This window comes from Scophthalmus maximus, chromosome 13, assembly GCF_022379125.1.
Source record: "Scophthalmus maximus strain ysfricsl-2021 chromosome 13, ASM2237912v1, whole genome shotgun sequence".
Lineage (NCBI taxonomy): Eukaryota > Metazoa > Chordata > Actinopteri > Pleuronectiformes > Scophthalmidae > Scophthalmus > Scophthalmus maximus.
In genome coordinates this window covers 14,112,791-14,129,756 of record NC_061527.1, presented here as the reverse complement: position 1 = coordinate 14,129,756, position 16,966 = coordinate 14,112,791, and the positions used below count along the sequence as shown (strand labels likewise).

At 42.5% G+C, this 16,966-nt stretch overlaps 1 protein-coding gene across 7 annotated transcripts in view; it reads left to right on the top strand.

Moving 5' to 3' along the window:
- The first annotated feature begins 1,615 nt into the window (after positions 1–1,615).
- Positions 1,616–16,966, top strand: part of slc44a5b (solute carrier family 44 member 5b) — a 31,489-nt gene continuing 16,138 nt past the window's right edge. For 4 of the 7 annotated variants that reach the window (XM_035648125.2, XM_047336883.1, XM_047336882.1 and 1 more), the window contains exons 1-2: positions 1,616–1,951; positions 14,129–14,177. In XM_035648125.2, the coding sequence (XP_035504018.2) occupies positions 1,915–1,951; positions 14,129–14,177 (86 nt within the window). In that variant the 5' untranslated portion in view covers positions 1,616–1,914. The remainder of the gene's footprint in view (positions 1,952–14,128; positions 14,178–16,966) is intronic. The other 3 variants (XM_047336881.1, XM_035648127.2, XM_035648128.2) reach the window with 2 other exon arrangements.

The window sequence follows — 16,966 nt, the reverse complement described above, 5'->3', positions numbered from 1 at the left end:
TATCTAATGGATTGAGAGAGAGAAAAGAAGACTCCCAATCACCCAGTGCATTCTGTATCTACCTGACACATTGATGCAGTGATGCTATTGCTGTGCAGTGTGGACGAATCACATTTTGTGGTGGAACTTTGGGGATTTCAATTTTGTTAGGGGTCAACGGGGTTGATTGCAATTGCAGCAAGGATGGTGAAGGGTGATTGTGTGAAGAGCATCTTCTGTCTCTGATTACACACAAAAAAAATATCCAAACTGTAATAGGACGACTGCTTGCTTCATGAAGTGGAAAAAAAAGTCGGCAAACCAAACGAGCACAAAATTATCCTGCATCTGTTGTGTATCCTCTCGATTATGTAATTAGCAAGCTGTTGGCATCCATCATTTTTGCCGGATGACAAGCAGATGGGCTGGCAGCACACTTCTTTGTTTAAAAAAAAGTTTGGTTAACCACTGCTGTCACAGATAAAACATGCATCTTATTTCTCTGCTGCCACTTTGTGGTCACTATAGTGGCATCTTAAAAATCTCATAATTGTACCAAAGCCCTTCCTACATCCAGAACATGGTCAAACCTTACAGCCCGGCCCGTCCACTCCGCTCTGCTTCTAGGGGCAGGCAGCCATCGCTCATCTAAATCCCGTCTGTGTTCTGTCCTGGTTCCTCAGTGGTGGAACGAGATCCCTATTGACATCGGGACAGCAGAAACCATTCAAGGCTTTTGTCGCAAACTGAAAACTCACCTGTTCAGACTGCACTTCACTCTCTAAATTCTTTTATTTATTTATTTAAACTAACACGAGCACTCAAGGCTTTCTTTTACCTATTTGATAAATGTTTAAGAATTCTCTTGATTCTTTCACTTTTGGGTCATATCTTCATGGTTAAATGCACTTTTTTTGTAAGTCACCATGGACAAAAGCATCTGCTAAATGAATGTAATGTAATGTAATATAATAATATATATAAATATATGTAATAATATGAAAGCACAATTTAGTTATATTCATGAGTAATTCGCTTCCTGGAACTCATTTGCATTTTTTCCACCACTACTATATGTATCTACATTTACTTTGCAGAGCATTAGTTTACCTGCAAACCCATTAACAATACACAATTGCCCAAGTTAGAAGGATCACCCAAAAAATAATTAAATCCTGCTTAATGGACACAGATTGGATGGACTAATGGATTGCACTCCATGGGAGTGATCTTTTCTTTGCTTGTCCTTAAAAGCCCATTACTATCTGTCGAGGCGCAATTATACTTCCATTTTTTAATGTAGGGCTCTGCAGCAGCAGCAGCAGCAGCAGCAGCATATAAAGAGATGAATCAAACTTCTGTACCACTGTTGACACTAGAAGAGAGAAAGCGCTGCAGTGTCGCAGACAGACCAGCTGAGGTCAGTGTTTCTCCACCGGACAGACGCTTCGCTCACATTAAATGACCTGCTGCATTGTTGTGAGCTTGCGCCGCAGCTTGGAACTAAGTGCACGGGCGAGCGTCCTTCGTCCCGTTGCCCCCCCCCCCCCCCCCCCCCCCCCAGACGCGTTCGTGTGCATCTCGAACACGATGAGATGTCAGTGTCAGCTGGGAAGAAAGCACAAAGGGTATGAGCTTCTTTTTAACTCGCGTCCAAACAAAGGGGAGCCGGACCAGCCAGCAGCGGCGCGCCGCGTCCCCTTTAAGACCGCGTCGGGATAATGAGTGACGTCGGGCTGTAAACACGGCTGACGCTCGGCTGCGTGGTCCGAGCATCCTCCTCAGACCCCGGAGCCCGACGCCTCTCACGGTTCCCGTGTTTGTATCTCTTCGAGAGGGGGGAGCCACGGAAGCAGTCGCACTCCCACCCCCTCGACTCTCATATGCGGTGTCCAACACCAGGCCGACGGTGGTGCATCGACCCTTGTGAGTGCCATGGCTCGAAAGACGGACGTCCCCTCCTCGTACTACGGTGAGTCGGCTCGTCTTTGTCGTAGACGACGAGATACCCCCCCCCCCCCCCCCCCCCCCCCCTCTTTGTAACGTTGCATGTTCTGGGGTTGTTGTTGTATTTGAAGGATGATTCACCCCCTCGCTGTGATTTGTCGGGGACGTTAGCTAGCTTCCTCTGTCCGTTGCTAACCAGGCTATTTAAAGCTCCTTTTTTTAAGGATTGTCATCCAAATGCGCAGTTACGGTAGAATGGCGTTTTTATCAACGTTGGAATAGTTAAGTGACCTAGCGAATTTTTCGAACCGCCTCGAAATGATCCGTGTCCCTCGCGTTGAGTGTCGTTTGTTCCGCCTCGGCACTGTGTTGTTTACCTGATGGAACCATCTCCACTTTGCTCCTCCACCCCTCGGCACTTCGTCTTTTGTTGTCAACGCAGACACACACACACACACTCACACACACACACACACACACACAGTCAGTCACACACGCGTCAACGTCCTCTCTGTCACAGACACACATGACCACAATCGTCGATTCATCTGTCGATTATTTCCCTGTGAAATGTCGGGGGGGGTGATGATGGTGATGATGATGATGATGGTGATGATGATGATGCCCCTCAAATTCCTTTGTTTGCGTCTAATACCAGAGAAACTAAAGGTGTCATTGTTACCACACAAGACTCAAAGAGACGCAGCTCCAGTGTTGACAAGATGAACATTTTGGGAATGATTCATGACATTTTTGTTTGTTTGTGTTTGTGCTGGACACAACCTTCAGTGGCTAGTTAAAGAATCAGAAGATCAGAATGATTGTCTGTCAGTGAGACAATGGGACAGAAACTAATCTCCTTACGCCTGAGTGATGTTTGACTCCCCTGCTGTGATTTTGGTACAGTTGGTGTCATTGACATCGAATGTGCAGTAATGTTTGAATTGAGTTGTTTCAAATGGCTATTTCTGGAGGGAATCTCTTGGAATGTTTCCGAATGTTTGACCCTAAACCAACTCCAAACGACCCATGTCCTCGGTGATGTATGACGTCTGTGCCGTGTGTTGTTCCCTCGGTGCTGCTCTGTCACAACATCCAGTCTTAACTCCTCTGTGATCTGGACCATTACAATGTTGTAAGAGCTGCAATGCAGGTGTTGTGCTGTGTAAGGATGGAAGCTATTTTCTAGTTTTTTTTTTTTTTTTAAAGTCTATTGTCTCCAAGTGGCATGTTTGGAGACATATGGGTATATTTAATCTGTACGAAGATTTTCTGTCCAAAAGTCTATATACCTTTTGTAATCATGTTGTTTTCCAAAGCAAGTTAAATCCCTTATCATCACAAGATGCCACACAGGCAGCAGGCTTTCATCTGAAACAAAGAGACACTTACATTGGTGACTGATTTACTCTAGCCAATGTATCAGTCGATATTTATTAATCTTTCGTTTGTAACCAGTGCTTCTTTCACACAATTTTGCTATTTTGAATGTACTCATGCTACTACAAGGAAAACAAACTTGCCATTGAATCAAGGACTAAGTGATTCACCATACTGACAACATCAACTCAGGAATCCTTTCAATGAAATAGATCTTTACAAAAATATTGTGTTCCACAGAAGACACAATGTCATTTCAGATTTCAGGAGTTGTTCTTGTGTGGCTGTAGTCGAGGAATAACTCAATATGATTATTGACCTCTCCGTGTGATCCATGTCAGTATCAGCAGTCTTCCACATCAATGTCAGTAAAAAAAATGCTTTGTATCGCAAATCTCTGTCCAAGTTGTAACAACTACAGTTGTGGTGTCCGTCAGGGAGGCTAGATCATTAGATACGGTGGCTGTACATCGTTGAGTCTGCTCCTGACAACTCTTGATGGGGAAGAGCTACTGTGTCCACTGTTATTTCCCCACACACTGACCCCGTGTGTCCCTCAGACCTCATGACTCCAGCATTGCGCCAATCATAACTGTAACCTGTCAGCTGTCGTTGATTCTCAACGCTATATAGTCTCTGCAGACATTAAGCTCACCGCCGGGGCCTTCAAACCCCGACTCTCCTCCATGTTCACAAGTTGAAGCTGGTATACAGTACACCATCAACCTGACCTTGTAAATAAACAGCTTAGTGAGAAGTGAAACACAATGTTCAGTTATGTACACTATTTAGATACAGTATATGTGGATGATTACACAGGTGTATACATACATATAATTGCATTACCTTCTATTGCTTCATCGCTAGTGATACTCTCCAAAGAATCACACAGAACATAGTGAGACAATTTAATGAAGGAACATAATTTAGCCCTAACAGTGTCCAGTGACTGAGACAGTGCAGCACAGGATAGAGTTATGGTGCCTCCTTGTGTTTAGGTCAGCTGCTTTACGTTATTGGCTCCCCGCGGTGCTTTATTTCCATCAGCTCGCTTGGCAGAAGAGCAATTTTGTCCCACAACTGAGCACAGAACAAGAACACCAAGTCCACATCAGCATCCCCCTGTTGTCAAATTACGTTGGCAGCCAATGTTTCACACCCCTGCATTTGTTTAAATGCAGAGTCAATGTGGGAGCGCACTGCAAAGAAAATCACCTTTGCAGTTGCTGATAATGCACCGTGAATCTCTGGCTGTCTGACTTTCTTCGGTGATTTAGTCCAAAAGAAAGTGTGGACGATGCCGTCCAAACGATTATTTCCAGTTCAGCGAGCTGCAAGTTGTCAGTAACTCAGAATATTAAAATAAAAGGTTTCTTTCTAAACTTACCTCAATGCGGTGACACTTTACTTTTACACAGGAGTGCATAGAAGAAACACAGACACTTCTTTGTCTACAGTAGCCACAAGGCCTATTTTGTGCTAGCATACTCACTTTTTTCTCTCCCACTGCCATAAAAGTTATCACCATACATTTCTGTGAGACAAAGGCAAACCACTGTAGCGGGATGGTGTTCGGTTTGTCCTTCTTTTTTCTTTGCCCTATATATGTGCGTTTATTTAGATTTGGATACTATCGTCATAATTTGTTTTTCCTTTTACCTGATTGTCTCGTGCAGACTGTGTAGATACGCCCTGTCCTGCCAAAGAAAAGATGCAATTACACTGACGATCACGTGAATTATTACCTCACCCTAATAGAAAATTGAAAATCTTCTTTTAATGAATATAATTGGCACATGTTAAAAGAAGATCACTGACCCATGTGTTAGCAGGTATAGTCAAACTAGCTGCCACCCCATCATTCACATCCACTTGCTCTACATCCCAGATTCAAGTGTACGCTCAAGGCTGGTATATATTATATAACATTTATATGTAGCAAGTGTCTGGTGGGCTCTTATTTTACTGCCGAAGTGTTCAGTCAGTCAGAAAAGCAGAAAAATACCCCACAATCATTCAGTGACGAGTTTGTAAGTAACAATTTAGATATGAGTTCCTTTCACCATAGAAAATGTTGAGTCGGGCACACTGTTAATTAACAAATTTCTCGCATGGGCAGCCTCCCTAAACGCTGCATTATCATGGTGAGTCAACGCAGAGTCCTGACAGCAGGCTGAGAGCCGTGTTTTAGAATGAAACATTCACAGCCTCCTCCTGTGAAACTGCAGTCAGAGAAGGTTGTGACTCCAAAGGCCCATCTTGCACCTAAGACTGAGGGCTATTTTGGGATTTTTAAGTGTCATTGTCCTCGGCAAGTATTCGTTTTAATTTTAATTTGAATGAAAACCAATGCTCACTTTGTAGTGCTATACATAGCAGACTATAGGTGTGTATCTGCTCATTATTTTTAACAAGGTAATGTTTCTTTTGCTACTAATTTCACATGTCTTTTCTCTCGAGATGGCTGTGTCAGTGAAGTACATTATTAACTCTAATGATTGGGCGAATCTGCAAATGAGTTTCAGAGATTGACTTCTGCACAGAGGCAAGCGATGGACGGTTATTTGTTCAAGTCAGTGAAAACGGGACATTTAGCTGTGAAGGGGCTCTCTGGGTGACAGCAAGGACACTTTAAATTTCCAATTTGCTGTACAAATATAGTCAGTTTGTTTATGACTAAAAGGCTAAGTGACATTGACAGTGACTTATGAAACACAATCCAAAGATGCACCCAGTAAAATGGATGGAGAGATGAAGCCACATTCATGCAGCACATAAAGGTTCAGCGTCTCAGGTGCACAGCGCGACTTGAAATGACTTTTGATAGGTCTGATGTGCTAAACGATGCAGCTATTTTCTTTTATCATAAAAGATTTGAACAAATGAGACATAGTGTTCTGTTGTTGTTCATGCTTTGTTGCACTGGCAAATGGCAACCTTGCTACTTTGCTTAGATGTTTAATGGTCTTAGCCATTTTTATCCTGATTTGAGTTTGATGTGTGCAGACTGTTGAGAGGACAGAGGCTAAGAGGATTGACTGTCAGTGACCACATGCGCTAAATTTATATAACTGTTGACCAAAGCAAAGGGTATAGAAAAAATAATGTCCTACCTAAAAAAACTCTTGGTTTTTGGAATCACCAGAGTCAAAAATCACAACATTTCTAGCAACAGGGGAATGAAGACACTGTGATGTACCGTGACATATGTTACACAAACATATAGAAGGTACATTTGTTGTGGATGTTACATCCACATGACCTTCAACTATTTACTAGCTTCTTGTCGACACAATGTGCAACCAGTTCAGAAAATAAACAGTTGTTCAAAACTTTGACGTGTAAAGCGAGATCAGGATTTCTGTGTTAACATACACAGGAAAAAAAATCTTAGGCATTTAGTCTGTTATGGAGTATTTAACCTTTTTTCCCTAAAACGTGAACTGTCTGCCTACAGGGTGAGATTATTTTTCAGTAATCTTGGTTTTTCAAGATGCCAACACTAATTTCTGGATCAAACTTTACTAAAAGTAGCTATATCGGAAAAAACATGACATTAACTGCGGAGTTGGAATCTTGAAAACTGAAGATGAGACTAAAGGATATTGTGTGTGTACTGGTAAAGGTTTGTAGATGTATACTGTATATGTGTACATGCTTTTTCACAGTGGTGGGTATAGCATATTTTGATATCACATCCTGGCTTTCCCACTTATTTTTAAGTCTTTTATAAAAACCAGGCCAAAGCTGGTTGAGCCTGTCACTGATCCACAGGCGTGAGTCTTATTCCACAGGAACACGGGCCTGCCACTGACATGCCTGGAGGCTCCCACAGAAGTAACCAAGGTCACAAAGCCCAAGCTACAAAACTGCTGCTTCTCCACTCGCAGCAGCAGGGCAGCTGTCAACGTCTGACACGCTCAGATGCTAACTCCCCTCTTGGGGGTCGAATCCTTGCCCAACTCCCACTGTTCTCAGCATTTTAGGCGATGTCAGTTCGCACTGCGTCCCTCTGAAAATATGAACAACGAATACTGTTCGTACACTGATATGAGTTAACCCAGTGGGCTACTGAGCCAGTTATGCCAAGTACACAGTCCTTGAAACATTTGCTAATAGCTGAGAGGATCCCACGGGACTGGGCTAAGTAAACCCAAACCAGAGATTTGGATGTTGTTGTCTTGCTTCAAAAGGGAGACAAGCACTTTAAAGGCTATTCTTTTCTCCGAGGAGGGAAAATAAGAGCAAGTCAGAAAAGCGGTTTTCTGGATGCAGGAGGGCAATAGAGGAAAGGCAGAGGAAGGGAGCGCGAGGGCGCCACATGGCGCGTGATTATGATATTATCTCTACACATTTTTTTAATATTATGAAGTAAGTGAGCCATCTGGAGGTTTTAAAATTGCTTTGATTCTTTCATATATATATATATATATATATATATATATATATATATATATATAGACTCCAAATCTCTCTTTTTTTTCTTTTCTATGGAGTGTGGGAGACTTGCATGATCATGAGGCTGTTCCCAATTCATTTGTGTGTGTGTGTGTGTGTGTGTGTGTGTGTGTGTGTGTGTGTGTGTGTGTGTGTGTGTGTGTGTGTGTGTGTGTGTGTGTGTGTGTGTGTGTGTGTGTGTGTGTGTGTGTGTGTGTGCGCCAATAAATCTCTGCCCTCCACGACCCTCTCAAGTCCTCCCAGTTTGTGCATGTGTGCATTTTTGACTGAGCTGTGGAACCTTGATAGTGATTCAGTGCCCAACAGACTACCCCATTACTTCCTTGTAGTTTCTTATCTTATCACAGCTTTACCTGCCCCTTTATCTACATGGCAATGATCCACACCAGCAGCTTTGTAACCAGTGCTATGTACCCAACATTAACGTTGCTGGAGATACCGGAACACTGCTAATTTTGAAATACAGCGTCGAGGAAAACCCCAGGGCCCAAAGCCGTGTTACTGATGTTTCCCTCCATGGATTGACAGAAGCCAGTGCTTTCATCAAATATGAATGAATATACTGCACACACAGCATTCAGACTTACGTACTGTGCCTGCCCTGCTTAGCAACATCATTATTTTGAATTTTTTACATTTGTTTCCTTTTTTTTGTTTATATGTAGCTGGATCTCCGACCTCTCTAAGCCCAGCATACAGTAGGTTTGAATAGAGTGCAGTCTAGCTGCACTTCGCTCTCCCCAGGTCTTGGAAACGTTTATGAATAAGCAGGGTAAAAACAACAAAAAACTCCTTTCCAATTGGCCCCTCTGACCCGCCCCATGTAAAGCACCTGCAGTGTTCGAGCTGTTTGCCTGACCATGGTATGAAAGAGGCCTGTGTTGGACAGTGGAGCCTGGGGGACACTGGTGCCTGTGTCTGCCAGTGTTGATGTGTCTGTGTACTGGAAGTAAGGAGACAAGCTGAGAAACTTGGGCAACGGGTGTGTGTGCTGTAGAAAGTGGATGGAAAAAGTGAAGAAAAAGTTTTACTCTGGATGATGCACTGATTAATATTGCAACCTATTATATTTGACAGCTATGCTCTTGGGTACTTTAATTTCTTGAATTGGAATTCCATATCTTATATTGACTGATATAATTTCATTTGCAGGTTATCTTACTCGTTATCTTTACTCATCTTTGCTCTCACATACAGGCTGCACTCTTCCTGTAAGGAATCACTCTGCCAGTTTAAGGATGACATCTCCTAATGCTCCTATTACCACTCAGAACTCTTCGGAATTCACCTGTTCCAGATGTTCCTTCTGGAACTTAAAGTCCCACCGGATCTTAGCTCTGTTGTTCTCGGCCACCTTTGGTGATGTGTCCCAATGGGACTTGGGGACTTCAAATTCATGTTCCACTCAGAAATTCCTCTACACTATCCTAGCCACTTGGTTATGCTTATCGGTTTATTACTATGTCCTGGACTATCTCAGGGACATCTCTGCACAACCAGCACCTTGCATCCCAACTGCTGTTGTAGACCCATGACTCTATGGATTCGGTGCCTTGGGCGTGATCCTTTGTTTCCATGATCCTTCAGACCGGCCTTGTCTAGCCAGCAGTAGGATCTTGATGGCAGCCTCTTCCTCTATTTTCCAATGATGCATCCCATGGATGGATCACCTCACTGTCCACGAGATGACTCTCTGTCCTCTGCTGCCGGAGGCACTCTCTTTTCAAAATTCCAGAAAATATGCTTATAATCCCTGAGCAGTCTAACCTTGTGATAGAGTGTGCCACAGGAGATAAGCACACAATTTAGTCTCTTCCCAAATAGTGCAATGAGACGATAAACTGCTTCTATGACTTTTCCCTGAAATGTTATCACTTCAGGCCGGGTTGTTACAACTGGCTCTCTTCCAGCACAGGCTCTCCGAAGATGATTATTTGCAGTCGATCTCAGCACATACTTCCATTCTTCAAATTGAGGCATTGTCATAGTACTTTAAAATCTTTTGCTTTTATTCAAACTAAATATATGAGTACCAGCTCATCCTTTGAGTTTGGCTGGAGCCATTAGTTCAAGGAATTTTAACACATTTAACAAAACTTTTTGCTGTCATCAGACATACAATGTGTTTATCGTTTGACGAACGCAGCAGGAGATTGTCCCCAACATTCTGTGGCGTTTGGGTTGAGCATGCAGGAGGCAGGACATGATGAGACTTACACTGCTGTATTCTCACTTGGACTCACTTGGACATTCTCTGGAAATTTTGAGGGAAAATTTCAGGTTGGCCCATATGGCTCTGGAAATTTTATAAGGGAAAATTTCCAGAGCAACTCATGCGGACATTTGTGTTCTCACATACAGCCCCTCGAGAGAAGTTCCGGAAAATGTCCGGACTTCAGCGCCTGTCTGAAAGCAGCTTTAGCTAATGACGTTAGAGCCTCACCATAGATCTTGTTGCTACTATAGAGTAGATACAGGACACAGTGGTAATATCCAACACTATGTCAATAGACGAGACAAGCAGTTAGTGGAGTTAACAGCTACCCTAGATGTCCCAGTGTAGCTTGCCTGCCAGGCTTTTTCCAAATGTTGTTGACTACAGACCCCCATTCAACCTGACTGCAGCCAGCAGCACACATCCAGTCCACCAGCCTCATCTCTTGCACTGGCAGACTGCAGTGCAGTCTGAACAGCCGTCATCTAATGCAGAGTCTGCTGGTGGTCTGGCATCACCGATGATCGGCACCACTCTCTCTTACCCCTTCACTGAAATCTGTTACTATTGCCTGGTGGACGTTAGTCAGGCTGATGTAGTGAGTAGGAACATCAAGTATTTCGGCCGCACTTGAATAGAAGTACAAGATGTGTGTGTGAAATGTTGAGGCTGATTAGTTTATATTGTAATCTGTTTTAATTATTGGGGTAAGGGTTAGGGTGTTGAGGGTTAGAGTGTTTTTGCACAATTACATGTTGTACCCACTGTCGTATTTGTATTGACGGTCTTGTATTCTGCCCCATTTTTCATCGGTTAGCTGGGAGCCATGTTGCCTGTTGGTCTTCTTGCTGGCAGGGTCCACAACTCCAAGCAGCAGGCTGAATGAAGGAACCACTGACATGTTTCTGAAAAAACTCAGCTCCCTGATACTCACCACCTGATACGCACCACAATATGTTCTGGCTCTCCTTGGTATCAGTGGGATTCAGCTTGCACTCGCCATATGGGCCAACCTGTTTTTACCACTTGCGAGCGTTGTGAATATTCACGCAACCTAGGACGATCAATGAAAGGATTATTTTTTATAAAGTCTATATTCAGTCTAGTAGCTAGCTATGTGTCCTGCTCAACCCCAGGAGCTGTACCTCAAATTAGCTCTGATGTGAGTTAATGTGATGTAGCCTGCTGGCCATGGAGCTGTAGCAACAACCACAGGGATATAAATGTAATTGGAAGCAACTTAAAGCACAACACAGAGGATGTCAACTCTGGTCAGTGCATAGTGTGCACTTGCTGATTTTTTTTGTGTGCTATGGATCTCTCATCACATCACGTTTGTCATTGGCATATGATTCATTTAGCTTTTTAGTGGTAGTTGGTCAGTTCGCAGCATGGTTCACATTAGCTTTTAACAAATTTATCTTTATAACTGATGTAATATACTGTATTATGTGTATGGTATATACTGTGCATTTGTGTTTGAGCTATGTCCTCAACATTGTAGACAGGTATAATTGCATCCTCTTATTTTCAATGCCAGTGCCCTGCAAATGCTGCAGTGAACACCTGGTCTGGTGACGCTGTGTCCTTGGCTTTAATTTAGTCACCTCACCCAGAACATCCCCCTTTTTTTTTACTTTCAGTGACAAACAACAGATGTAGAAGTGTGTGAAAGTAAGGTCAGGAGAAATAAATGAATGTATCTTTTATAAGATACCTTCAAAAAGTCAGTAGCTAACTGTGTCAAAGGATCTGAAGTGGCCTTACTGTTATTTCATCTACAGTGCATGTCAGGAATGACGGCATCAATCAGTAGGTGCACATGGTCCCACGAGACTGGCCAGTGGTTCAAAGCTGTAACTTTCGATGCATGTAGCCCTTTGTCTGCCATAACTCTTGACCGTAGAGCAGTACACAGCTTGACAGAAACAGAAATCTGACCATTCCAACTCACTTAAATGCAAGCACAGTTTGTGGTCCTGGCAATTTTTGCTGCTGACTGTGCAGCGTGAGGACACCTCCTGGGCTAGCTGCTTTCCCACACACTATTTTGCTGTTGGCATCTCTATCCTTCAGACCACTACTGCTGCGGTAGAGGAACAGCAGCAGGGAAATGGTTCCGAGTACATTGGAGAATAAGGAGGACATAAAGGCACATGTAGGGGAAGAATGGAAATATGAAACTGATTTTACAGGTTACAATTTTATCAAGTAGGTAGAGTAAGCTGCCAGGGCTTGAAGCGTCTGTGGACCCCCCCCCCCCCCATAAATATATAATGTACATATAAATTTACAAGTGGAATGTGTGTAACATCCTGGATTTTCAATGTGCTATAAATGCAGAAATTGGCTCTTGTGGCTTTTTGCCACAGCACGTAGGAATTTCACACCGGCCAGACAATTACCAGTTGTGGTGTTTAACACGCTCAGTCAGTGATGCATAGCTGGCTGTGTGTATGGAGCAGCTGCTCGGCTTTACTGTGCTGAATCAGTTACATATGCATGCAAAGAAGTTTTTTGTTTGCATTTGTTGTACTACAGGGTTTCTGGTTTTGCAGCTGGTGCCAGTTTACATGTGTAAACTACAGTAACTGTGGCCAGGCAGCATAGACTAAAGATACCAAGCTTTAATATAAATGGTCAAGTCTTTTATAGTCTTTAACCTAAACTGAAATTTCTCAGGTCAACAGAAGACATAAGAGACTATACCTCAAGTGCTGCTTTTTACTCTATCCTCAAATAATATTTTGACTGACTGTGATTAACAATAATTAGCCCGTGCTTTTTTCACTAAGCACAGGCAAATATAATTTGCTATCATTCGAGATATGAAATAGGACAGATTCCAATATTGCAGTGATTTTAATGATTTTTTATGTCCAATTACTAAATGTGACCTTTTGCTGACTTCATGTCAGACTATTATGACCCACATTAGCGTTGCAATAAGTCCACCATTAATGAATACTAGTGCGTACGGCATTATGCCACACAGCACCATCTACAGATCATTTGCTTGATATAAGAAGAACCTTGCACCGTATTCTCAGTGTGGCATGGACAACATTGCAGAGGCAAAGAGAATCGCTCCTCACATCTACATTTACTACAAGCTGTGGGTTTGGATGTTTTGAATAAATGAAATAATGACTTCTTTTTTTTGTCGTCTGAGCGATTAATAGGCTTCGTTTTCTGTTAGTGTTTACAGTATGTAGCTATGCTGCTTCTGGTATCTAACCTGGACTTGGGGGCACAAAATTATTAATTGCGCCAGCATCCTGGAATTACAATTTGTGACGGCAGAGGCCGCTGTTGCCATTGCCAAGCAAAAGTGACATAGTCTAGCTTTAAATTCAGAAGTTATTGAATTTCATAGTACATATAAGCATATCCCAATGCAATCCTTCCTCACTCATCTAGATGTGAGGCGTGTGCATCTCTCAATTGGATCGGCTCAGGATATGGGCAGATGGGAGATGGGCCCACTCATGCTGCCCCCCAAGTTTGCCCCAGCAGCTTGGAGATATTTTGCTCCATGTGCGATGATTAATAGGTCCTCAGGAACATATTGTACTTAGTTTCCACTGGGTGAGAGACTACTTAGGCACCAAAGAAGTAGCCGAAGATGAATACAAATGTGCGTGCTTCGCAACACCTACAAGCGCATGCAGTGGGAGTTAGCCCCTCGGGTGACTGCTGCTGCCTGCAACTGTGGTTCAGTATTTACTCTCCTAGGTCAAATGGGGAGTCCTCACTGTGACCCAGATAAGCTGTTGGGCTTAAGAGTCGTTAAAATGATTTATTATGTTTCCATGTTAGGTACATTTTTTGGTTTTTACTGCTCAAGCTCAGTCCGATCATCCCTCTTCCTTTCAGTCCTGCCAGGAGACCTGCACTGTGAAATGGCTGTGGCCGGTTGAACAGCAGGTTAACTTGTGTGTGGTGTCAGTGTAATAAAACGATGGTCATAGATGATCGCATATGTTATTCTCCGTGTCTCATCTGTTTGCTCTAAATTACACCTCCAACAGAAACATCATAAAAACAAACATACCTCACTGTGTTGGTGAACCAACCAATCGCTATAACTCTGTTAACTCCATGCTCTTTCTTGGCAGCTAATCTGCTCATATTCTGCTTCTCTTTTAGGTGAGCCGCGCAAGTTTGACCCAAACTTCAGAGGGCCTGTTCATAAAAGGTACTACACTTACTCAACATCTCCACCTCTCACATTACAGATATGTTTACAAGAAATTTGGTCATCATGCACTGAAGACAGAATTTTATCAACTTGGCCCAGAAATCTTAGACACAGATTGTACTTTATATTAAAATATGTAGTTTTTTTTGTCATTTGAATGAACTGTCCCTTTGACTACTAGTAGTTATCTTCCAACATCTGATTCTTACATTAGTACTGATTTTGCTGATTGTATAATCTTTTTGGCACGCATCCCTGTGAGGGCACTGTTAGATTGATCATTTGTCATGTTACGTTAATAAAGTTCGAAGCCGAGTGTTGGCAGCTCTCTACACTCGACCACACAGATCAATAGCCATACGTCAGGCCGGTGACTGGACTGAGCACAATAACACACATTAGTTACCAGCCAGATAGACCCACAACTGATGTTGTCCACACATCACGGGGACTATTGCAGGGAGGTAGTGAAATGTCTCCTGTTTATCAATCAGCAGCACATTAGCAGTTTTCCTGGTGAAGTGCAGTCCGCTTCCTGCTTCACGAAAACTTCTGTACATGTCACAACTAATCACTGTTTGTGTTGATTTAATGTCAAGTGCCTAGTTCAAGATTAAAAAACACATTTACAATATAATTAACTGAAACCAGCTAGAGATAAAATAGCTTTAAATTGTAAACTTTAATATTTGTTTGATATAGTTGTTTAAATATTGTATAATATTGTAATGTTGATTAAACATTCAAATTAACATGAAAGCATTAACTTTTATCATCATTTTGGGACTTAAAATTTTGGCCACATACCTAAAAAGATTGAAAAACCTTAAACCTTAATGTTGCATAACAAATGTGAACTTTTACATTTAGAAACACAGAACCATAAACTTAAGGTTGGAGATTTCCCTCCAAAAACGACAGTATGGTGTTTCAGAAATTAAGTCTTTAAGACGAGTGGACCATGATTTATTACAATGAAGAGCAGAATTTTGCAATAACGCAAAACCCCTTAAGGGTGGCACCACAGGCTTGTTTTATGATTTAGTCATTTTCCGAGCTAACGTCGGTTCTTATCTCTTTTATGTTCAGCGTCAGTTGGACGGGCCGCTGTGAAGGCATGTTTCAGTCCTCCCGTGTCTCTTTATCCCAGCCTCTCCAGCCCATTTCACTGCTCTGTCTGCATGAAGGCACCAAAGATACTTTGATGTTCCTGAGGCTCTGAGGCTTTTTCCTAATGAGAACTGGGAGTGAACTGACTCGGTGGTCGTCTTGTTTTCATCCAAGCTCAATGCCTGAATGAAGTAAACGTCTCTGTTATTAAGCAGTCCGCTCAGAAGTGGACAGACGAGAGCTGCAACAGTTAGTAATCGAATACTAAATTTATGGCAACTTTTTTGATAATCAATTAATCGGTTCAGATAGTTTTGTGGAAGAAAAAAGGCAAAATTCTATGATTTCAGCGTCTTAAATGTGAATATGTTCTGGTTTCTTTGATCCTCTATGACAGGAAACTAAATATCTCTGGTGTGTGGACAAAACAAAACGACAGATTAATCGATTATTTAAAAAATAATCGTTAGTTGCAGCCCTAGACCAGATGGAAGTGAACAAGGCATAGTGTTAATTTAAACTGGCTGCAGCTATAAAAAAAAATACAATCTGTGTCAAAGTTGGTGCAGTTCATTACACTGATAATGTGCACTCACTAACAAATGTAGCTATAAATCAGGCTCTCTCTCCCTTAGCTCACCTAAATTAGGCCTGTTTTGTGAGCAAAGCTGCTCACTGGAGCTCTTGTGACCATAAGAAAAACAGCATCTCTTTTTTTGTGTGCAAATCCGGGCCTCAAAATATCTTTTTTTCCCCCCTGTTAATGTCCGTTACAAAGCAGGGACAGTCTGGCAGAATCACTGATTCAATGGCGCCCATGCTATTCTGTGGCACTGCTGCCATCTGTGTCACCTTGGCTCCTGCAGAGTGTCAACCTTGCAAATATAACACTGACACAAAGGTTTTTCGATGCGATGACAGAGCTTCAAGTGCTGCCCCCCCCCCCCCTCAAAGCATCACTGCCTGCTGGCACTGTAGGGCAATGCTTTGGTCCCTGTGTTTGTACTGTACTGTATGTGAAAGTGACAACTGAGGAGTTCTGAGGCTAGTTGGGAGTCAGAATAGATTTGAAGCTTGACTTGCAGCCCATGGGGCCTACTCCCCTGAGATAACAGAACGAAACAGAACAGTTTTTTTCACTCTCCACATGTTGTCATCTTCCCTTCGACGCTCACCTTCGCATGCTTCAATTGTGACTTTAATTACCACTGAGGTGTTATGTTTACACTTAATCTTAATGATGCAGTCATGTCTCTATGAGCGATCAAGAACACAAGGCAGATCTACAGTAACAGTAACGTTACAGTGGAGGAGGTCTGCGTCTCAGATCCTCTCTTTCTAATCATCTTGGATGTGAGGCTGAGTGATAGCTGACTTATCTACTATCTAGGATGGAGATGAATTGAAAGACAAAGAATGCAGCCGTCACCATGGCAACCTAGACAGCTCAGCCCCTTGCTCTTTTGAATGAAATGAAATGGTACTCTTTTGTCTCCCTTTGTTAATTATAATGTGCACAATATCCGCTATATCAGTCGGTGCGGCAGGCTGCCTGTATACTCCTCATATCCTCTGTGAGTTAAAATCTGTGTCTGTCTTTGTTTCTCTATCATCTACAAAATTATGATGAAAAAATACAGTCCTAAAGTCTATCTTCATATGTCAACCACCTGCTC